General features: G+C 42.4%; 1 protein-coding gene across 1 annotated transcript; it reads right to left on the reverse strand.

The window, feature by feature from the left end:
* Positions 1 to 1,901: 1,901 nt before the first annotated feature.
* On the reverse strand, positions 1,902 to 10,087 carry LOC310864484 (zona pellucida-like domain-containing protein 1; the record flags this gene model as incomplete). The annotated part of the gene is made up of 10 exons (XM_083773172.1): positions 1,902 to 2,050; positions 2,678 to 2,713; positions 3,093 to 3,195; positions 3,632 to 3,803; positions 4,121 to 4,204; positions 5,615 to 5,712; positions 6,053 to 6,125; positions 6,938 to 7,128; positions 8,169 to 8,395; positions 9,988 to 10,087. 10 exons carry the CDS (start codon positions 10,085 to 10,087, stop codon positions 1,902 to 1,904), a joined length of 1,233 nt encoding a protein of 410 aa, XP_083629298.1.
* Between the last annotated feature and the right edge of the window lie 15,137 nt (positions 10,088 to 25,224).

Genomic DNA, 25,224 nt, shown 5'->3' on the forward strand with positions numbered 1-25,224 from the left:
CCGGCAGCTCCAGAGCACCATGATGGCCGACACCCGGGAGCTGTGCGGCACGCTCGGCCTCTACCTGCAGCGGCTGGAAGGCCGGGGGGCGGAGGAGACCGCCGGGCCCGCCGGGCCCGCCCTCTACCTGGAGGCCGTGCGCTGGATGAGCCAGACCTTGGAGGACAGCGGGGCCAAGCTGGCGGACGCCATCGGCGACTTCCACGCCAAGGCCTCCGCCGTCATCGACCGCTTCAGAGAGGCGGGTGGCGGCGAGGGGGAGGCGGCGATCGAGCCGGCGCTCTTGCAGGACATGGAGAGCCGGTGGGGGCAGGAGGTGGCCTCGCTGAAGCTGGCGGTGCGGAGCCGGGCGGCGGCCGTCAAGGCGGAGCTGACCGCCCTGCTGGTGAGCACGCCGTCTGGCATGGCCGAGGTGGCGGCCACCGTGGAGCGCTTCTGCCACAGCGCGGCGCTGCAGAACCAGGTGTTTCAGGCCCGCATCCAGAGGCTGCCGCAGGGCCTGGAGGTGAGGGGCGGCGGCGGCGGGCACGGACAGCAGGCCAGTCTGCCGCCGTACTCGTGGTCCGGGAGCTCTTCCGGAACATTGCAAGAGGATTTCTCTGCCAAGCTGTCGGCTCTGATCCAGGACATTCTGACCTCGGTCCACAGTGAGAGAGACACGTAAACAAACCTCGGTGGGAACCATTGTGATAAAGCTCCATCGGCGGTCCGATTACAACGGTACATTTTGAACTATATCTGTCCTCGTGATCTACATTTGACTTTGATACACTTTCTATACGGCCAGTGTTCGATGTGCTGGGAGGAGGGGGGGGTGATCCCTCCCCTCATTGTTTTACCTCGACTGAATTAAATACATGCATATCCTTTTGGGAAATGTAGGCTGTCTGATATGTTATGTATATCTATGCTTCATGATATCACAATTATCTTTTTTTTTGTAAATACAGTGCCAGCAAAGTAAGTCTTTGTAATGAATGCATCAATGCTTGTTGATGTCTGAGTGATGGTCGTGGATATTACTTGTACTGTAAAAATGTAAATAGACAACGTGGAATATATTATATTATGCCAAAACATGTCCCTTACTCGTTTTTGTCTTCTTTGTTTGTTTATTTTTGTACACTGTTCAAAGCTGTTTTTTTTGTTCAGATTGTGTGAAGCACCCTGTGGAATCACAGACAAAGCCCAAATATTCAACAGAGTCAAAACTTTATTGTGTTTAGCTTAAAGTAATGTACAAAGCAGCAACAGGCCATACTGCATGTCTACATGAGCATGAGTCCACCTCGCGTGAACGTCTGTCTATACATACCCAAAACCTACGGAATGACTGACCACGACAGGCAAAACATGCAAGCAAAGCAAAAAATAGAACACATTTCAGTGCATCCCGCACGCCCGAGTAGAATCAAGTGAGCAATAATCAGAAACGTTATATACAAGAACAACACAAATAAACAATATTCCGTCTTTACAGTCTATACATTATTATTAGTATTTCCAGTTTGATCTTTCCTTCATAAACCACTTCTAAATTAATCCTTTTTTCATTATTGATCTACAAGCTCACAAATTGTGAGTCACAACTCATCACAACGTGGCACATTGTAAGCTTTTTCATCTGCATTCTTTGTTAGCTTCATTTTTTGAGCTTGTAGATCTGCTATTTAGTTTTTTTGTTTGTTTTTTCACCAATAGACATGCCCAAAATTGGGATGCCAGGGTTAAAGTGGATAAACGGCAAGCGATGTTGTACAGAACCTGAATGTAGAGATATAAGTTGAATAATAAACCACAACATTTGGATCCTTACAACAGTGACCGTCATAAGAAGAGTATACACACAGATATGAGCATGGCTAACGTGGCGTGATAAGACTATAGTTTGACAGGTTCAGTCAGGCGAGGCGAGGGCGACCTCCCACCCAGGAATACTTCTTGAGGGCAAACCAGCCGCCGAGCACCATCAGCACGGCCGCTGCCGATCCGAACACGATGCCCACCGCCAGGCCCGTCACGTCCACGTCGCGGGTCGTCGCTCCACTGCCTGATGGGGGAAACGGTGAGAAGCGGGTGGTCATCGATATGTCCTTATACACGGACACATGTTGTGTCCGTGGCAAGACATGGCCTCGTCTGTGGCAAATGTTAGATTGTGTTTTTACACGCCGTTATAATTACAGACCTCTTACAGACCTAATGGCCATGGGCTGTTTCTGATAATATTATTGTCCACTCCATTTTTGGGGAATTTTGACGAGAATTTCCACCACAAGCCGGCATGGTAATATCCTGTGGTGTGAAGTGTTCGGAGTGTAACGTATTCTGGTGTCGTCACAGGCAAACATTCTGCAGTTCTACATACTTTCCCAATTTATTCCTCATTGGGTTTTTTTGACACTTGCTTTGTTTTCTCATACCAATAAAGCTCCTTTGAATTGAGTTGAATTGAATTGAATTGCAATCTACAAGTCAAAGACATTTGTTGTATAGCAAAAAAAGGAGGGATCAAGTACAGAATCCTGGGGGACTCAGTCTAAGTATAATGTGGTGATAACATCGAAGTGTGTGTGTGTGTGTGTGTGTGTGTGTGTGTGTGTGTGTGTGTGTGTGTGTGTGTGTGTGTGTGTGTGTGTGTGTGTGTGTGTGTGTGTGTGTGTGTGTGTGTACTTACCATGGGCAGCAGCATGGGGACTGCCGTCCTCTGTGGCTGTGAGACGAGAGAGATAGTTAGTCACTCAATGTATGTACAGTATTACATTACGCTGTGTTACGTTATCTCATGTTATTTGTTATCTTTAAGACCCATTACTATGACCTCGCTTTAAAAACCCATTACTATGACCTCGCTTTTAACTGATTCTGTTTCCTTTATGATTCCTTATCTTAAATTTACTTTTAATTTCAACTAATTCTACTGACCAGAATTGTAGCTATTACTTTTTACCTTTGCATTTATGTGAATTTATTTTTTGTATGTAAAGCACCTTGAACTACACTTGTGTCTGAAAGGTGCTCTATATAAATAAAGATTATTATTATTATTATTATAAAGCAAATGGAGTCTTACTGACCGGCTGGGTACTGACCTTGCCGGGCTGTGAAGAGGGGTCCCACTGTGACGGTGGCTGAGTCTTTTGACTCATGGCCAAAGGGAACCGATCTTTTTCTTCTTCCTGAACCTGCAGCACACTGTTTAAGAAAAAACAACTCTCGTTTTACTTTCATCCACACATTCAGTGCTTCTAGCACTTCGGTTTCTATAGTGTAGGAAGCATGCAGTGTCATGCACGTCCTTCTAATGTGCTTTGCCAAAACACATTTAGTCCCGTTCCTACTGCAAAGCCACTTTCCGGCGTAAAATTGGCGTAAAATAGGTGTTTTATAATTAATGGATTCATCGTACGAAAGAATCGTGCAAAAGTACCAAAATAACTGAATAACTGATATACAGTACAAGGTCACAACACAGTGCATCATCGTGCGTGAGCTTATAGGTCTGCTATTTTCTGTATTCTTGAAAAATAATGCAAAATGTTAATTGTTGCACCAAAATGGGTTAAATTGGTCGATTTTGTAATATATTCTATGAAATGGATTGAGTTGCAGCAGTACAGTATATACTTACATTGGTCATCTCCTGACACTTGGTGGGTTCACACAGCCTCAGGATGCAGTGGAGGTAGATGCTGGACTTGTCCTGGTCCCGGTGCTCCACGAAGCGGAACGCCTGAAAGTTGAACCGTGCGTTGTTGGAAAGACCATTGGTGGTCACAGCGGTCCTCGTGTCCACTGAACATCTGACCATGAAAAGCAGTGAAGCAGTTCCGTTCACTATTGAGTTGGTCATTTTTAGCTTGGACTTTTCAGTTCATATCGTTGCTGTCGGGCAGAAGCCGCTTATCTCCGTATTTTTGAGTTTTTTCGTAAATGAATGCCCTACTTGATCATACTACAGCGTCACACAAAGTATAAATTATTTTTTTTGCTTTTAAATTATTTTAATCCTGACGGAGATAACATAATAATATAAATCAGATTCTGCATGTGCAACATGTCATGTTCCTGTTTGTCGAGACATGTATTGTCATGGTGTTGTGTTATTTGCTCATCTTACCCTGTGAAGAAGTTGTGCTTTTCATTGTTGGTCATGTTGTACGGAGACGGCGTGGCGAAGCAGTGGTCCAGTAGCACAAAGAAGCTGTGAGGACAGGACAGGAGAGCAACTAGGTCAGTTCACCCCCACTAACAGGACAGGAGAGACACCAGGTCAGTCCACCCCCACTAACAGGACAGGAGAGACACCAGGTCAGTTCACCCCCACTAACAGGACAGGAGAGCAACCAGGTCAGTTCACCCCCCACTAACAGGACAGGAGAGCAACCAGGTCAGTTCACCCCCACTAACAGGACAGGAGAGCAACCAGGTCAGTTCACCCCCCACTAACAGGACAGGAGAGCAACCAGGTCAGTTCACCCCCACTAACAGGACAGGAGAGCAACCAGGTCAGTTCACCCCCACTAACAGGACAGGAGAGCAACCAGGTCAGTTCACCCCCACTAACAGGACAGGAGAGCAACCAGGTCAGTTCACCCCCACTAACAGGACAGGAGAGCAACCAGGTCAGTTCACCCCCACTAACAGGACAGGAGAGCAACCAGGTCAGTTCACCCCCACTAACAGGACAGGAGAGCAACCAGGTCAGTTCACCCCCACTAACAGGACAGGAGAGACACCAGGTCAGTTCACCCCCACTAACAGGACAGGAGAGACACCAGGTCAGTTCACCCCCACTAACACACTTGGCTGAGCTCCAACACTGATGCATGCACCCTGGGAATCAATCAGAGATCAGCACATCGACCACATGCACCGATACTTTTGAATTTGAATCCTGAAAAGTAACAGTTTTTGGTTTCCACCCGACAATAGAAATGTATTGGAAATGCATGTGTCGAACCCATACAGGTCCACTTTCAAACTCTCAGTTCAATCATCCATCCATCCATCTTCAACAGCTTAGCTCCCCTATACCTCTTATCCCTAAACGTATTTGCCATTTTTTTACTATTTTGAAAAATATTTTAAATAGCTACAAGCTCACAATGTGTCGATGTATCTCTTCGCCCCAAAATAGCTGATCTACATGTTTTTCACCAAATGTTCGCCTATTTTTCACAAACTGTTCGCCGTTCTGCTTTGGTGGAGCTTGGAGGGTCATCAGCTCTGATCTGGACCACTTGGGGCCTGCAGTGAGGGCTTTAAAAACGGTCTTCATTCCTTATTGGCGCTCTCATTCACCCCTGCTGGCACATTTGTTGTTTGGTTTGCATCTGTCATCCAACGCCATACTTTACACACATCCACCGATGCCACAGACTAACACACTCCATAACTCTTTTTCTTACTTTGTCCTTATTGTTTTTAATTGACACAAAAGTTTGTTCTTAAGCTATTCGTGTTTCACTCTCTTTTGTTCCGAATTCTGAGTCAGGTTCACATTGGTCAAAATAATGTTTTATTCACTCAAATATAACATGGATTGCAACTTTATAAGTGGTGCGTTTCACTGATAATAACAGATAGATTATATCTATTTCACTGTACTTACTTCCCAGTGAGGTTCACAGCCTTGACCTCCACGTATATCTTGGTCCGCAGTTCAAGTCCCGTTGAAGGGACCGCCAGAGGGTAGCCGTAGTCTGTGTCCTGACGACACAAAACCATGTGTGTGAAGTCCTATACACTGCACAACACCAGAGGGATCTCTTCACTGGTCTCATTCCTCCCAGATTCGGCACAAACATGGGGTGGAAGTCATTCTGCTATTCTGCTGGCTATTATGTGCCACATCAAATGATTTGACTTCCTATACTGCCTATACCCTCCTTCAAAACATCGGGTCCAGTTGCAATTTACAACTGGACCTGTACTTTTTGCAAACATTTAATGAAGTAATCAATCAATCAATCAAAACTGTACCTCAGAACAAACAGAAATACATATAGGCCTACCAGTCCAGAACAGCAACTAACTATAGCCCACTTACATTATATACACTCATTCTGAGTGTATTGATGAAGGTTCCATTATTATCACTGGTGGCCACAGACACTGAAGACCTACATGTTATAGATGGGGAGAAAAGAATAACATACAATTATTCTGTATGTTACATTTTACACATCTCATTTATCACTTGACTTGCAGATTAAATTGTAATTGCATGAAGGTAATTAGGATTATTTTTGTAATAAAAAACACATTTTGAGTCAGCAGTGCACCAGGGCCATTTAATTATGTGACCATAATTTATTGATGAAAGTTTTTGCTGGGCTCTCTCTCCAATATGCAGAGATAGTTATTATTTCTCTCACTGTTTATTTATTTAGTTATTATTCTCAAAGAGTTGTCACACACTCCAGCTCCAATTTCACCCAGAAGCTTCTTTCAAACTTTTAAATGTTCGGCTTATTTGGGACTTTCTGAAACCTTTTTGAAATGTTTCATACTTAATGCAGTGGTCTAAAGTAACTAAGAACATTTACTGTACTTAAGTACAGTTTTGAGTGGTTTTGGACATGTTGGACACTTTTTTCATTTGGGAAATGTTCTATGTAGCTATGCACAAACAGACTAGACCTCACCTATTAAATGTTCTATGTAGCTATGCACAAACAGACTAGACCTCACCTATTAAATGTTCTATGTAGCTATGCACAAACAGACTAGACCTCACCTATTAAATGTTCTATGTAGCTATGCACAAACAGACTAGACCTCACCTATTAAATGTTCTATGTAGCTATGCACAAACAGACTAGACCTCACCTATTGAAATGTTCTATGTAGCTATGCACAAACAGACTAGACCTCACCTATTAAAGCCTGACAACGAAAACATTGATCTATCTCCACAGAAAAAAGGACTCACGCCACAATCTGAGTGTTGTTGATGAGATACTCCAGTGGGTAGCGACAGGAGAAGTGGTAGTAGAGGTCTGTGGAGTAGCTGATGACCCCCTGGTCTCCAGTGGGGGTGTCGATGTAGCCTGTGATGATCACCGACTGGATGGTGGAGAAGGAGGCGAAGGGACCCGAGGGATCCGGGACCTCGTCGACGATCTGAAGCACAGAACGGACGGAAAGGTACACGCTTATCTTAACTGCTGCAGACAATTATTAATTGGAAGTAATGGGAAATTGTGATGTTCATGTTTCACGGCTATGCATTACAAAAGGCTGCGACCCACCAAAGTATTCATATTTCATTTTGTAGGTTTTTAAGATATTACAAACTGGTCTTATGTCCTTCAATTGCAGCTACATAGCCTACTTGTACTGTATGCTTGTTTGCTTACTGTTGACTGAGAAAACAATGTTTCACATTAAGCTAATAATTTGGGGACCCTCCAGGGGTCGCGGACCACAGATTGAGAACCAGTGCTCTAGTCTATATCACTGGTTCCCAAAACATTGGGTCGGGACTCATATGTTGGTCGCTGACACATTTGTACCTTTATTTATTTGTGATTTTAATTATTATTTAAAATCATTTTCAAAAAGCATTCCCAAAATAAAAGCAACATCTTTCATGAATTAAAAACAAATTCAATATCTTTTTTTCACTAGTTTCAAATAATAAAAAAAGAGAGTAGAAAACTCTTGTTAAAAAGTAGTGTAAATAGCATATCTACAAGCTCATCTGCTATTTTCACTATAGTTTGGTAGCCTGGGCACCATTTCATTTAGGGTATATGATCCTGTCGGAAGTGAATGATATCGTTACGTCATGTTGTAGTATTGTTTTGTAGTCGACAGGCAGGAACAACAGGCGGAACAACTTCCTTTTCCCTCAAACCGATTTTTCTCAATAAAAGCTACAGGCTACGAGAGCTTTTATTGAGAGGGAAAAGGAAGTTGCCGCCTGTTGTTCCTGCCTGTCGACTACAAAACAAATACTACAACATGACGTAACGATATCATCCGCTCCCGACAGGATCATACAAACTTTTGAAACGGAGACCAGGCTTTCCTCCGAGGTGGTGGAAAGCCTGGTGAGGCGAGGTTAATAGTTTGGGAGACATCAAATGTCTCTTTTGGGTCACGGGCTAAAAGGTTTGGGAACCACTGCTCTTTGCTCTATATATGAAAGCGTGTGGGACCTGCAGTGACTGGCGGCAGGGGTTGGCCTCGCTGTGGTTGACGTGGAGGTGGTAGCGGATGACGGGCGGGTCCACGCTGGTGTCCACGGTGCCCATGCACTCGCTGGTGTTGTGCCTCCCGTTCATCGCCAGGCCGCTCGACGTGAAGCCCGCCCACTGGGCCGTGCACAGGTTCACCTCCAGGGTGATGAGTTCGGTGCCGCAGTCCACCATCAGGTCCTGGTTGTCTGGTGGACAAAGACACCAGGGTTACATATTATCTCATGTTGTCGGGGGAGAAACCGACAAACCGTGCACCTACATGTAAATCCAAAATATAAACTTTTCAAGAAATGGAAAAAAGGTAAAATTTTCAGGAAATATTTTTTAAAACAAAGCAATACTGCCTCATCAAAGTTGGTATTGTGACTTTATTGTTGAGGGTCCGATGGAGTTAAGAGGTTTTGTCTGAAGCACTTTTTAATACTTTTCATTGGTTCCAAATTGTTATAACCAACACACAGACATAATAGTGTTCAATAGCATTGATTTATGGAGAAAGAAAATTTAGTTCAGTTGAGGACAGCAACGATATTTAAACGACGTTGCGCACACATTGCTTAACAGTAACACCTCCACTATTGGATTTAAAAGGTCACACAACGAACCCTCATAGGCTCATTCTTATGTGAATTCGAGCTGGTGTGATACTCGGCAGTTGTAAACTTTATTGAGGTGTGAACTTAAGGTTGTTTTTAATCGATGCATGTGCGCGTGCTCCTGAACAATCTTAGGGGAGACGGCGTGGTACCACTTGCAATGACCAATGCAACACTGGATATCAGTGGAGGAGGGACTCAGAAACCTCTCATCTCCATAATCCATATTATTCACTTTTTGTGTTTTCTTTTTTTGTAAATTAACCCCTACTTGATCATACTACAGCGCCACACAAAAGTATCCAAAGTATCAGAAATACAAGCTCGAGAAGTGGCACGAAGTGGCACGTTTTGAGCTTGTAGACTATAGCTGCATTACTTTTGCTATACTTTTGAATTTGAATCCTGACAATTTTGGACATAATGAGGTTTCCACCCGGCAGAGACAATTTGTACTCATGTACTGAAAGTAAAACTTTGTGGTACTTAAAAAAAATTACTCTTCAAAAAGGTTTGATGTTGACATTATAGGATTACAATTTTGAATGCATGTCATTTACTTGTAACAGAGTACTTTTGTATTTTACTAAAGAATAAAAGAAATGTGAGTACTTCTTCCACCACTGTTTGTTAAATACCAAAGTACACAGATGAGTTTCAACTGAAAGTATACTTTCATTCACAGTGTAACTGATATAGTCGTATACAGAATGAGAAGTAGTACAGTATCCTCTACAACAGCACATGACTCTCTCTGTTCTGATGTGGAATAGTTAACACAATCTAACATAGTGACTAAAACTATTAAACTAATAATTAAACCAATAAAAACTTAACTTAAATATTATTAAACAATAATTATTCAATTGAAATAAGCACACCCACTCTGAAGACTATCAGAAACTACCGTAAACCGGACTTAACATAATTAACAAATACTAGAGCGATGCCTGTGGGGTCTCTATGGCCTTTTTGGGGCGGTTCTGGAGAACCGTGGGTCTGCCCTACTCTACACCGGCCACTGCAACCCCTTTGGTGGTGTGGAACGCGTGTGTCGAATTTGAAGTCGGTGGGGCGAACAGTTACGTGGATTACACACGTACGTACAGACAGAGACTTTATAGATTCATCCAAATTTGCTGTCAAAATCAACACTGGGTGTAGCTGTGCATGTTACCAACCTGGGATCCTCTCGTACACCGAGGAGCAGTTGTACGTTGTGGCCAGAGCAGGCTGCAGCAGCACAGCCACTAGGGGGAGACAGAACTGAAGAAGACTCATGATGCTCTGCAAAGATGATCCTTGACTGGATGGTTCTGTGTTGAGAGGAAGATCCCAGAGACATGGTTATGGTCAAATCATCATTGTTCAGTTAACACGGAGAGCTGAGAGTGTAGAAATGGAACCAAATGGAAGTAAATTGACCCTGACCGGGTCCATTTGCTTCCATTTCGTTCCATTTGCCCACTCACCCTTTTCCACCGAAATAACTTTGCTTTGGTTCCACACTAGATTCTTGGAACCTTGGTGCTTTCATCAAACCAACTTTTAGGGTTCTGAACCAATTCATTTTCAGTGGAAAAACACTGAACTGGTTCAATATTAGGCGGGACAAATAACTGAGGTGGTTCAACCCTGGTGAAAATGACCTGTAAGGTTATCATACAGTATCATAGTGTCCTAGTATGACACACAATCATCACGTTTAGCATCCACTATAAACATCAAATATACCATGACAGACAATTGTGCGCAGTTCGCGGAAATTACATGTTTTTATATGAAATTAAACAAATGATTAGCATGAACAGAGCAAAGCAAAACAATGTGATACCACATTGTCTTGCATTGTCTACTAATTGCTGAATAAATCCCTTTAATTTAAAAACAAATAAGTCCTGCCTAATGCCATCAATGATCAATGCTAACATAAATAAATAAAATGTATATCTCCGCATGCATGCATACACACACACACACACACACACACACACACACACACGCACACACACACAAAAGGGGAAAAAAGATGTGTAGAACAGATGAGTCCCTCCATATAGGCAGCAGAGTGTCAGGTGTGTAGAGTATAGAATACCTACCGTTGTGTAGCTGGTGGCGTGTGAACACAGGGCAGGTGTTTGTGGTTTGGAGAGATACAGGTTGAATTGTTACTTTTATACCCCGAGACAGCCTCTAGACATCAGCAACCAGAGAGGTAGCACTCCTAAAACCCTCCCATCGTGACTAATTATAGACCCGAATCATGTGCACGCACGCATGCACATGTATTCACACAAAAGCACTCTCGTCCTGCATCTCCCGCCTTTTCCCTCCTTCATCAGCCATATCAATGGCACCTGCTGCCCTCCCTCCGTGCAGCTGCACACACAGGTGAAGAAGTATAGGCTACCCATGTCTTGTTGTTTTATTCAGTTTTTTGTACTTATTCACATTGAGGTTTGAAAAAATCTATTTTAATTTCAAGAATCAAACTATATCGAAATGTAAATGGCAACATTGATGTTGTACCGTATCGAATCGGTTTGCAATGCAAATAATCAATATCGAATCGTTTTGCAATGCAAATAATCGATTGTATCAATACTAAGTACTTGCTTGTGCATTGTATTTAGCAATTTTAAGTAAAAAGAAAAAGAGGGGTTTAATTATTTTTCCATTCAATATCGCTACACTTCTATCGATAAATGTGTGTATTCTCTGTAGGCTATTTGCCAGAGAATCACTGTTTACTTATTTATGCCCATATTCTTACATTTTTCCTTAAAAAACCTGCACTATCCACATGTTCACACAGATTTAATTTCTTTGCTAAATAGTTACTGCATCGATTTTAAATCATTGAATCGTATCATATTGCCATAATGAACCAATATCGTCCATGTATCGTATCGTCAACCATATATCGTGATCGTATTGCTGTTAAAATGTATCGTTGCAACCCTAGTCAAAGGTTCAGTATTTGTAGTGCGCCCCCGTCCAGTTATTACACTGGTCTGTAGAAAGAGATAAGGAGAAAAATACAATGAAGACTAGACAACGAGAACTCCAGTCATACTGTCGACTCACAACAGGAGGGAGTAGAAACTATACAGACACAACACAACCCAAAACAACAAGTGAGAGTCCTCTACGGTGAAATGGTGGGTCTCAGGCATGTTTTTAAAAGTCCTTTATGGTCCTCAAAGGGAGTTTGTTCCACAATCTCGGTCACCCGTCCTTTACTGTGCTGGTAAAGGACATGTACACAATTAATTGTACAACTGTCGGATCTGAGTGACCTGGAGCAAGAGTAATAGTTATTGTTGTCCCAGTTCCATCAGACAATGCAGCACTGCTGCAGCAGCATAATAGGTAATATTATGTAAAGTTTCGAATGAGATAAAAACAAGACAAATTAACGGTGGCCGAGATTAGCTGCTCACGGACACACGGACGGACGGACACACACACACACACACACACACACGGACGGACGGACGGAGTGCAAAACATACTCTCCCCCCATGCCTTCGGCCTGGTGGAGACTCAACATATGTAAAATTAATTAACGTATGCTTGCATACACCATCAGCATTCAGCTGCCACAGTACCTTTATAGGCTACAAACTACATGAACCCTAGCATCGTTATTCTGGTGCTGCAGCCAAACATTCACTTATCATCATAGGTAAACATGTGGCGAAGATAGCTGATCTACAAGCTTGTAGATTGGCTGTCTATTTTCAGTTAAGACATTTGGTATGGGGGGGGGGGGGGGGGGGGGGCGGGGGGAGGAGTGGACGAACATCCTATTATTCTGACCATCAGGTTAGTGTGAGGTTATGGTAAGGGTTAGGGATAGGGTTATAGTTATAATGGACCCAGTCCAACCAACGGGTGTTGGAATAATGACATTCCATCGTATAAACCACCTGGGGTCAACTGATATATCGTCTCTGTCCTGTGGAAATTGTGTCCAAAACTGTCGCATCAAAAACAGCAAAGGTAGAAATAGTAGAAATACTCTGTTAAGATTCCTGCATTCATTGTATGTATTTTGGCATCAGTATGTGTATATTTATTGTTCACGGGTACCAAATGTATACTCATTCTGCTGAATGATTCATTTCACAATTGTGCCACGCCACGGCCGGGAGTGGAACCCGGATTCCCCAAATTGGGCGAGTAGCAACGCAGCACTGTATAGCCTACACAAGCATGTACATCTGCTATTTTTGAAACATTTTCAATGTTTGGAAGATGTTGAATTGACTTTTAGATTTATTTTATGCACAAAGGTGTGATCAGACTTTTTTCCCCCTAGATTTCTTCTAACACAAATCTTCTCCCTGGCGCAAAACATTTTCAGACGGGGGTTCTTGACATGAAATAGTTTGAGAACCAAATTGTAGCAAAGCAAAATTGTACAGTACAGAGTAAAGTAGGCCTACTAATACTAATAGTTACTTTATCCCACTGGCTGCAGACTGTGTCAAAGCGTTGTGACATAGATCCCACAGGTTCACTTTAACTTTAAACGCTGCTTCAGGTTTCCATCCAACAAAGCAGATACCAGCAGAATGCAGGCGAGAACTGGCTGCATTGTTGTAATCTGTTACAGTAGATTGCGCTTTACATACTGTACGCTGTACTATATGAGTCATACAAATTATGATTCACTGGATTTTAATTGAACACATTATAATGTGACCTTGTTAAATTAAAGGTGCGGCAAGTGATTTTTTTTTTGGCTAAAACAATCTTTCTTTTTGTTGAAAAGTTAATTCAGATAGCAACCATTGCTATACGATATGGTTTGTTCAGTAGGGGACTTTCCATCTCTCCGGAGCTTTAGTACAATTTAATCTAAGAGAGAACACAATTCATCAGCTTACATTTGTATAGTGTTAGTTTCAATGTCATTTTTATGTTTATTTTGTTTCATAATTTCCAGTACAAGTTGATTGATTGATTGATATTCTGACTTGAAATGGTATTTTCTGTTACAGTATGCTATTTTGTTCAAGAACAAAATATCACTTACCCCCTTTAATACCTTGTTTGTTTCATTTGAGTCCTATTCATTTTCTTTTTTTGTCTTTTGACTTAAGGTAGTGAAAAGTGTGCCATTTTCAATGTCATACATGCAGGGGCGCAATAGGGTAGGGGACGGAGGGGTTTCGTCCCCTGCCAGCGTCACATTGGTCCCCCCCAGATGAGTTAGGGGGTCCCCCCTGGCTGGGGGGGTCCCCCCCTGTATCCCCCCTGGCTCCAAAGTTATCTTAGGAGTAATACTTTTGAAATCCTGCGTTCATAAACGCGATATATTTTGAACCATATATTTGATCCACCCCTGTTTAAATCCCAAAATGGTTTGTCCCGTTCTACTGTTGTCGGAAGTTTGGGAGTTGTTACACCGCCATCAGTGACCCAATGTGCTTTGCACTCTGTAATGATTCTAATAATACAGGAACAGGATTCAATAGGACACCACTTTTGATGTCACGCACCACTTCGGTCAGACGATCAGTAGATAGATGAATGGATTTACTTTATCCTTTTCATGTCAAGGACCCCCAAATGGACACGTATTAGCCTGCGGACCCCCCCCATTTGAAGAGAAGAGAAGGACCCCCATAAGAGAAGATTTATAGTTTTATACAGCTCGGACGGACCCTATTGTAATGCCATGTCTAGCGGTGGGAAGGGACTCCACTGAGAGCGTCCACATGACATGCCACAAACTATCATGTAGTTGTACCTCTGGGGGTCCCCGGACCCCACTTTGGGAATTATATTATTATTTTGGGGGATTTGGGTAAAGGAGGAGATCGACGCCGGCGGGTCACGCCGCTATTAAACTGTCAACATGCAGGTAAGGCGCTGCAGGTTTTTCTCCCGAGTTGCATGGGTTTAACACTAACTATATATGTTGATGTTAAAACATCCTCTCCTGAAAACTTCCCAGGTGTTGTACATTTTATATAGGATAGGCTAACTTACAGATCAGATGGTCAGTGAGTTTTGACCTGTTCGAGGCGCTGCTGATAATGTGGTTAAACTTTTACGTTTTGAGATAAATGGGGAGGAGGAGGAATCACAGCCAGGTATTTCATAATAATAATAATAACTGTGCCAAAACGCAGTTTTGTATGTACATTGAGTCACTGGAACAACCTCTCTGTAGGACCCCAAACCCTAACCATAACCCCACGTTTTTGTGGAGGAGGAATCACAGCCAGGTAATTCATAATAATAATAATAATAATAACTGTGCCAAAACGCAGTTTTGTATGTACATTGAGTCACTGGAACAACCTCTCTGTAGGACCCCAAACCCTAACCATAACCCCACGTTTTTGTGGAGGAGGAATCACAGCCAGGTAATTCATAATAATAATAATAATAACTGTGCCAAAACGCAGTTTTGTATGTACATTGAGTCACTGGAACAACCTCTCTGTAGGACCCCAAACCCTAACCATAACCCCACGTTTTTGTGGTTAGACCCCCCCATCCCCCCCTCCCCTAGGGTGGTGGGGGGGACGGGGGGGACGGATTTTTCGGCGGCGCCGCTTTGCGGCGCCGCTATTTGTCCCCCCCTAGCGTTCGGTCCGTGTTGCGCCTCTGCATACATGTATGTTGTATTTTATTATGTTGTGAATCAGACAGTTAAGAATGCTGTATCTGGTTTCTTCCAAAACATTTCCATAAAAGGTACAAATTGTTTCTGGTGATGTCCATTATCTGAATCAGAACATGAGATGATGTTTTGTTGTATTTTTGTTGATGTGTATAATATTAGAATTGAGCGGTGAAAGTTTTTCACTTAAACATAATTCCCAGCTTGGTGTGTTCTTCTGAGGATGATATCAAGTTCACATCCGGGTGCGTTTGGAGATATGCACTAGATATGCAGTGCTGGTGCGCTGTGTGGTCTTTGGTAAATTCAGTACAGTGGGTGCCTTGCCATTTGAAAATCCAGTGCACTGTGCCCTAGGTGCATTGAGTGTGCACTGTGCCCTAGGTGCATTGAGTGTGCACTGTGCCCTAGGTGCATTGAGTGTGCACTGTGCCCTAGGTGCATTGAGTGTGCACTGTGCCCTAGGTGCATTGAGTGTGCACTGTGCCCTAGGTGCATTGAGTGTGCACTGTGTCCTAGGTGCATTGAGTGTGCACAATGACCGACCCTACTCGGAAGTCAGAAGTAGGGTTGTCCAGTGCGTTGACTCCGAACACTGATAAGAATAAAACCTGATTCCTGACTGTTTTGCTGTGAATCTTAGTGTTCTGTCCTAATATATATCTTTTTTTTTAATGAATATTTATATTTTCCCTTCCTGCTCTTCTATTGAGGCATTTAGATCGTGTCAAAGGTCATGTCTCACCTAGACACAGGATCTGACATGGATTTTGACCTGATGAGCTTCTATTAGCTCAATGGTAACAATTTCAGCACATCTGGACAGAGTTCAAATCCAGGGTAGAAGAGGAAATTTGACTTTTAATGACTTATATTCACAGCTATAGTATAATGCATTTTTACAGTGATTATACATTATAACAGTGATTAGACATAACAGTTATTAGAATTATGACATTATTCTAATTATAATTATTGGGGGAAAGAACTCAGCCAGTACCCAGAACTTTATAAGTCATTATTAAAGGCATTATATAATCTGTTACAGTTGCATTCTAAGTAGGCCTACCTACTCAAGTTATGAGTGTGTAGCCCCCAGCCAAGACCCAGCCTGCAACAGCCCTGCCAATCGGGCTCAGCCCGACAGGTTGCGAGTTGGTCTGGCGAGTGGGAGCCCCGGGTTCAATCCTTGCTTCTGCGTAATGCTACAATTGCTTATAACTGTAACTATACACTAGTGTCATGAACAGATTAGGATACATTTATACATGACCTTATGAATCATTACAAATGCTTATGATTATTGCTATGAAGCATGAATATTTATGAGTGCTTTAAGCAGATTATAATGCATTGCAAGTATTTTGATAATGCATTATACACACTTAGCATGTGTTTTATCGTTTAGTTTAGTTTAGTTTTTTTTTACTCAGTATACAGAGTTACACCGTTTATCATTTGTGGGTCACAGCAGCATAAGACGGCTTGTTTTACTGTAATCATCCCTGGTGACACAGAAACGAGTGTGTAATTGGCCACTCGTCAAATCCATATTCTGCATGTGTTATCTGATGATGATCTGTAATTTAAGTTGTTGTACTACTTTGTTGTTGTATTCTTCTTGTTTATCTTAGGACTTGTTTATCCTATTGAGTGTCTTTCATTATACACGTTCTTTGTGTCTTTCAATATGTACGATGTGTATTTGATGTGTGTATTAGGTATCCGTGTAATCGGGCCACATTTGCCCCGGTAAATAAACTAAAACACCCCTAGGACACTATATCCCCGACCACAACGTCATATTTCATTGTTATACTAATGATACACAGTTATAGATTCCACTTGAACTCGCTGATGCAGGCCATAATGTCCTGGATCCTCCCATCTAATTTTGCTGACCTGGAAAAGGTCATTTACGCTTTAATTTAATCACGCCTATTTCTGTAACTCCTTGTAGTCATGGGCAAAGTAGAAAATGATATCTCTCGTCTTCAACTGGTGCAAAATTGTGCAGCTAGCCTAGATTAGTAGTAACTGGTGGAAATGCTCTTCACTCGCTGGCAACCATAATTTAATTTAATTTAATTTTACCGATGATAAGAATGTGCAAAGGCTAGTCAGATTTTAGACTTACTGAAAGCCGTTTGGAACCTTGGGGCCGATTCATACTCCTATTTTAGAGCCGAATAAAAGTCGGTTCGGCTCTGTAGAGCCTACAATGGCTACGTTTACATGAGCAGTTAAATCCCCTTTTCATTCCGAATAGAATTTCAATCCTATTAAACGTTGTTATGTAAACACCTACAAAAACTTACATCCGAATGAAAACACTCGATGCGATCTAAAAACCATTCCGATGTCACTGGCCGGATTACTCCGATGTTCATTGCGATTGAAAGAAAATTGGACTCATGTATACACTAATTCGAATGTAAGTTCATTCTGGTCTTTCTGAGCATGCTCCAAGGCACTCATATCCAAGGCGCGCCGAGGAGTTTGCACATAGAGCGCGTTATTTCGTTCCTTTTTTCAGATCCGAAATCCACAAAAAAACGTGGAGCAGCAGCAGATGACGATAACCCTGATCTGTGTGTGTGTGTTCAACGGTGTCTCTCTCTCTCTCTCTCTCTCTCTCTCTCTCTCTCTCTCAATCTCAAAAAATGTATCATGTCTTCTATCACTTCTCCATATAAACACTCATTCGGAATGACCATTTCCCATGTAAACTCGCTGCAAAAAACATTACATCGGATGTATTTTATTCGGAAGTATTTATTCGGAATGATCACCCTTCATGTAAACGTAGCCAGTGTGACGTAATTTGAGGTTCAGGGGGACGGGTACCGTCCTAAAGTCGGCTCTTCGGTGCTACTGAAAATGTCTGACGAGCCAAAATCATTTCGGCAGTTACAGCGCCGAAACAGCGGTAAAATAGGAGTATGAATCGGCCCTTACCCTCCACAGTAGCTAGAGTTGAGGTCTCTCTTTGGTGGGTGCCGGCTATGTGTGACACCGGCAAACGGTGGCCAACAACAATGGTATAGGCCTACAGATTTTTACCTGCTGTATATTTCTGCACATCATATATCCAAATAGTAAAGGTAGTCCTCAGTGCTCTCTGATGTTTGCAATTTAATGGTAAAAAACATTTATGCGAGGGGTTGAAACAAGCATTTAAATTGTTGTTTTCTATGTCAGCCAGTTCTATATTTTCACACTCTTCTTCGTTGTGTTTTACCACCCAGAAGCCAGAACCATTTGATATCGATGCCAGCGAGTATGCCAGTCTATGCCATTCCGATACCACATAGTTTATCACTCCCAATCTTCCGCCGTAGTCTGAAAACCCACCTCTTCAGACTCCACCATGGCCCGTAGCACTTGCCCTAGCCTAGCCCCTTAAGGCTCATACATAGTCTGGTTTTACGGTGGTGGGGTGACCACCGAACTACAACATGACGTCACGAGCCGCGGTGAAGAGCAAACCACCGCCACCGCTCCAGCCCTTCTCTCTGTTTTTACTCACCACCGCTCAACGTTATTTCAGCTCCGGTGGTCAGCTCACCACCGGAGCGGTGGTCACCTTACCACCAAAAATCCAGACTATGAATAGGCCTTTAGAGTATTTTAGACAGACTTATAGCTTGTTACGTAGACAGCACTAGAATTGCATTTTATGTAGTCATAGCACTTTATAGTACACATGTATATTGTATAATATATAATATAGTATAGTATGTATAGTTGACGCTGTTACGTTATTAGTTTATACATGATTCATGATAACTACTTTTTATATTATGTGATGTATGCCATGCTTTTGTTTTTGCTTAATGTAAGTCGCTCTGGATGCCTAAATTGTAAATTGTAATGATATTTAATTTAGTCTGTTTTATACGCAGTAAATTAACAATTATTAATGGCACGTCTATTCATTCCTATACCAGTGGTTCTCAAACTTTTTAGGACCCCCAAAACTGTGAGTACGACCTGCAAGGGTCCATTTGGAAACCCCTCAAGGAGCCTTTCTTTGGGTCTCAGCCCCAGGGATCTGCCAGTGCCACATAAATGTGTGAAGAAATGTATTTCCTGTCCTGGTATGAGTATTGAAAGAAAATGATACAACATACTGGGTGATAACAAGGGAATATATTGGTTAAAATATGGTTGAATATTTAACCTTGAAATGTAGTGTACGGAAAATATATTTTGTTTTGTGTAGTTAAACCATGCCATGGTTACCATGGTCATTCATTTTCTGTTGACGAGGTTTGATCATAGGGGAAGCTGTAGGGGAAAAGCATTTTTATTTGATGACTTATGGATTACTTCTCTACAATGTTTGTGTGATAACTTTTGGGATCACTTTTTTGATACTTTGGATAATTGGAGATTGAACATTTGTACTACGAAATCTTGATTGTTCAATTGAATTATTATTATTTTGGTTGATCAAGTTTAAGTCAGATAACAATATTGCAATTTAACTTCTAAAGGAACAATTTTGTGTTTTAATTTTGGTCTGCAATACCGTTTGGTTACAGACAGTATAAGACACACTTATATCCTTTATTTCTTGTAGTTCTTTAATATAACTCAGACATTATATGGTTCTGATTATGTATGCTGCATCTCAAGGGGCTTAATTCTCCTCCAAATGAATGAATGAATAAATGAGCCCAGATGGTCCCTAGGTCACATTCCCACCTAATACTTCGGTAGACTTGATGCGAATGGGCGGAGAAGTTGGGATTCTTGCATATTTAATTTGCTGCGGTTTGCCTTCACACTGCGCTGTATAACTGCAGCAATTGGAAACGCAGCAGGGACCTTCCTTATCAATGTGTTCAATTCATAAACTATAGCCTGCCCTACACAGTGAAATCTATGGTGTTAAAATTATACTCATAACGTGCATGTGTCGTGCCGTCGGGGACTGGACCTCTCTCCTCCTTCTCCTCCTCTCTCTCTCTCTCTCTCTCTCTCTCTCTCTCTCTCTCTCTCTCTCTCTCTCTCTCTCATATAGAGGCGCGCACTCAGCGCACTGAGCAGTGAGCACAGACAAAGTCCCTACTCCCCACACAGTGACAGCAGTCACAGCACTCCTGTTTACGGCACGCACAGACAGACAGACAGAATATTCTGTAGGCTATACACTGCAGTGTTTTTATGTGTTTCCTTAAGCAATTGATTAATGTACTCACCCTCATTTCGACCAGGGCTTCGGTCTCCTCATTCGACGTCTATCCACGCTAACGGGACATCTTTGCGCTGCATAAAATATGCCTGCTCCTCACCCGCCCACATTGTTTGCTTCATTTCCTTTATTTGCTGCGGATTGCATTCCCACCTGCACTGAATCGTAATCAAGTGCGATTGGAAGCGAAGCGAAACCCCTGTTTTTGGGGTACAATGCAGTTTTTTTTATGCGCATTAGGATTTGAATGATGCTTCACACCTGCCAAACGAAGCACACTTTCTGACAATCTGCAGCAGGATTCGTTTTAATCGCAGTAAAGCTTTCTGGTGTGAAGGTCACCTTAGAGGATGAACCCTAACCATTTGAGCTAAATCAATCAATCAATCAATCAATCAATCAATCAATCAATCAATGTTATTTGTATAGTGCCAACAAGTTATCTCAGACACTTAGAGCAGATCCATACTCTAAAAAGAAGGGGTTTTCAACTGATTATGAACCAGGGACCACCACCCTGACTGAGAATCAACCTGGGGACCACTGTTGTGTTGGGAGGGGGGATATGGGCGTTGTGTGGGGGGAAAATTAACCTTCCATATTACAATCATGTTGCTATTGTAACTTACTGTATGTATGAGCGAGCAGACACATGCAATTAATTATGCATGGGCACATTTCCTTATAATGTTGACTCAACCAAGCAATCCGGTACAGTTTCCCTTGAGATTCTACCTCCCTTTTCTGAGGAAGTTCTTGACGTCCGACTTCCCAGTAACTGACAACATCGACGCGTCGTCATCATTTTAATTTATGTAAACCACGTCATTTACTGCATTGTTTCTCCATGAGATGAGTTCAGAACACTTGGCGACAGCAGAAAGGAAACACTCCCCTTTAACGGGAAGAACCTGGCCTTGGTGGGTGGCCCATTCCCTAAAGAGGGGGAGGGGGGGGGGGGGGCAGAGGGGGAAGGAGGATGGAGTTTTAAATTTTACCTCATAAAATCATACTAATTCAAAGGTCAAAAACAGTAGTTGCATATTACTGCTCTTATCAAACACTTTGTTTTCTAAATGGATAAATACAGTTTCGTAGACTCAGACAAAAGCATTTCGCCGTGATTCACCCAAGTGGATCCATGTCTTCAGAATTAAACACCATGAATGCTTGAAACGTGATCAACCGTTGCCACAAGCTATGAAGTAGTATACAGCCAACCAGAAATAGCCTTTGTTCATCTCCTTGCATGTTATTCCTCTCTTCCATTGTGACCCAGGAGTTGCAGTGCAGGTAGTTTTTAGCTATAGGCTATAAAAGCCACCGATCGACTGAGAAGCCTCATTGTTCTTCTAAAATATGGCATGAAAAGGCCATCCATGTTTTGCCAGAACGCCTGTGGTGATCGGAGACATTTGTTACACTATCCACTCCAGAGATGCGTCATTCATCATACAATCCCTTCAATTCTCCTCTAATGTCTCCCATGACACCAGTTTGGAAGCACCTACAGTAGACCTCTTAATCGCATCCTCCGATCCCTATATAATCCCACTTGCTACAGGGGTCAGGTGGGTGACAATGACAATTGCATATTATGTAAAAGCTCTCAGGGACATTGCGTTCTCTCAGGTGCAAGTAACTCAAGGTCAAAGAATTTGATCTCTAAAGAACTAAACTTAAACTACAGGCTATTTACCGGTTTTCGTTTTTGTTTTGTTGTTTTACTGTGGGGGTGAAGAGATGACAGGCTGAAATATCTGTCAGAACTAAATGACAAATTATAAGATTAGATAAATAAACCTTTACTGAACCCTGGGGGCGAATGCCGGTGTCGTATAGAAGCAACATCAGTAAAAGCCTCAAACACAGGAAAGGTACAGTAGTAGTACATCAGTTGTATTTTGAAGACACAGTCTAGCACAGCAAGAACGCGTGTGACCGTGCGCTTCTGTGTTGGCACCCAAGTTGTGGAACAAACCCGTTGAGGATAAAAGCTGCCCAGCCCACAGACTTTTAAAAACATGCTTTTCACTACAGAGGACTCGTAGTAGTTGTTGTTTTTAATCAGTTTAACCCTATTGTATGCTTGTGCATCGGGATACGACACATTGTGTGCTTGTGTGATTTTTCAGAAATCTTGGAATCGTGTCGATTATTTTTTTTTTTCTGTTACACAAATCTCCTTTTGATCTCTTCCAAATCTATTCAGATGGGGGTCCGGACTCCGGATATCAGTGGAGACATGGAAATATTTGAGAACCAGTGGTGTATAAATTGCAAAATGCAAGTAACAGAAGAGCTTATGAATAAATAATAACAATAAAATGTGTGTGTGTGTGTGTGTGTGTGTGTGTGTGTGTGTGTGTGTGTGTGTGTGTGTGTGTGTGTGTGTGTGTGTGTGTGTGTGTGTGTGTGTGTGTGTGTGTGTGTGTGTGTGTGTGTGTGTGTGTGTGTGTGTGTGTGTGTGTGTGTGTGCTCTACTGGCCACTTAGGTGTGGCAGCTACGTACACATATACACATACATACACGTATGTGTGTGTGATTGTATGCATACTGTACACACAGCACCAATAAAGGCCATTGTACATTTTTACTGTCTCCTTTTCCTCAGGAATCCATAAAGTGGTGACGGAAATCCGATCCTCTGCACCGACGGCGAGCGAGTCAGTGGTGGACGGAGATTTAATTTGTGCAGAAATGGGATACTCTGGGAAGGGTATACCTGGAGATCCAACTGAAGGCTAGCTGAGGTAATCCACATAAAGTGACCCCCGGGTTGGGAGTGTGTAACCTCCTCCGACCAACACAAACCTTTATACAGGCTATGTCTGGTATTAGATGGCCAACTAATTATATCATTCACAGCTAGACTGCACAGTCCCTGCATGTGGAACCAGTGACCAGTGGTCACAACTAGTGACCAGTGGTTCGACATGCCGGGACTGTGCGTGGTCACTGTTAGCCCAGGCTGCCTCTCTGCTGTCACATGGAGTGGGTAATGCTGCATTGCATTCGATGGTGGACAAATTGTTCAACTCCCCAGTATTTTAGTCAAAGGTTGCTGACTCAAATTCATACTTGAGTTAAAGTGCAGGAGTATAGTTGGTTTATTGCAAAGTACAAATTACAAAGGAGATTTTCTTTTCTTTATGCATTGCACCCCCCCCCCCCCCCCCCCCCCGCCCTTGAGCAAGGCATTGAACCTCTACCATGAAATGTTCTATGAGCAGTGCCTGGCTGTAAACAAGTTCTTGAGCTTAGTCCAGTTACCCTGGGTAAACATGGTAACTTTGCTTTATGTAAGTTTGGCCTACACCCTACAGTATAAGTAAATGTATTTATTTAATTGTTACTGTCCACCACTGGCAGGGATTCTCAACCACAGGGCAGTGGCCCATATGTGGGCCTCCAGCGCCCTCTGTTGGTCTGCAGAATTATACTTGGGAGAAAGTAATGGTCCTCCTTAGTACTGCTTATGGCATGGTGATTGGTGAGTGACATGTATAACTTAAAGCTGCACTATGGAACTTTCCTCTTCTACCCCAAACTAGAACCCGGTTTCCTGTGAAAGGGTTGACATTTTTACAATTGATATAGAGCCTGCCTGCTTGCTCAGGCAGGCCCGGCGGCAGGAGACAACGGTGTAGGGGTAATTTGAATGAATGGACCATTGTAAGTGCTTTGAGTAGATAGCACTTATAGAAAAGCGCTATAAAAATGCAATTCATTATTATTATTATTATTATTACTTGCGCCCTTTGAAAAAGCACTTTGATTATAGGGGGTCAAGGTGGTCAGTTTAAGGGGTCAATGACCCCCTTTTGGAGGGATGAGGATTTTATATTACAAATTATACAAATGAATAGTTCTTTTTCATTGTGCAATATATCTCTGAGAAGATTAGGCCTATACTTAGAAGTATCTACAATAACTGTATGAGATAATGTTATTAATTAATTAAATGTAACTTCTAAGTTCACATGAAAAGTTTAATATACCAAGACATCTGGTGGGATTTGCCAGGATGCTCAAAGTTCAAACATGCTGTTTAACAGGTCCCCACTCAAAAGGATGACAATCAAAGCTAAAGATACATTTAAATATGTTTTATGATGACTACATCACTACATGACTAGACTAGAAAAAGTGCCCTTCCGGGCACAGGTCTCCACCAGGTTATCCACAGATCCGTGCAGTTAGAGGTAAAAACACTTTTCGGCCAGTTATAGCGCCACCTTGAGGCTGAGTTGAAATTGTTCATGTGGCATTTCGTCCTCGGCCTAGTGGGAATGTGGGTGCACAATTTCACAGAAATCACGCGATGTGTTCATGATTTGCAGCATTTTGTTTGAAACTGAGCACTCCTGTGAACTTTGGAAGCCAATCTTAACCAATCAGGATGGAGTCTGATAAATCTGAAAGACCCGTTTCGTTGAATGGCTCTAGAGAGACTGTGTACCAATTTGCGTGATGTTTGGACAAAATCTGTAGGTGTACTGTGCAAAAACTTGTTTTGCACAAAGCGGCCTCCTGGTGGCGCTATAACAGGCCGTTCTGGAAAGTTTGGGGCA

This window comes from Protomyctophum parallelum (assembly GCF_964188405.1).
Source record: "Protomyctophum parallelum genome assembly, chromosome: 9".
Lineage (NCBI taxonomy): Eukaryota > Metazoa > Chordata > Actinopteri > Myctophiformes > Myctophidae > Protomyctophum > Protomyctophum parallelum.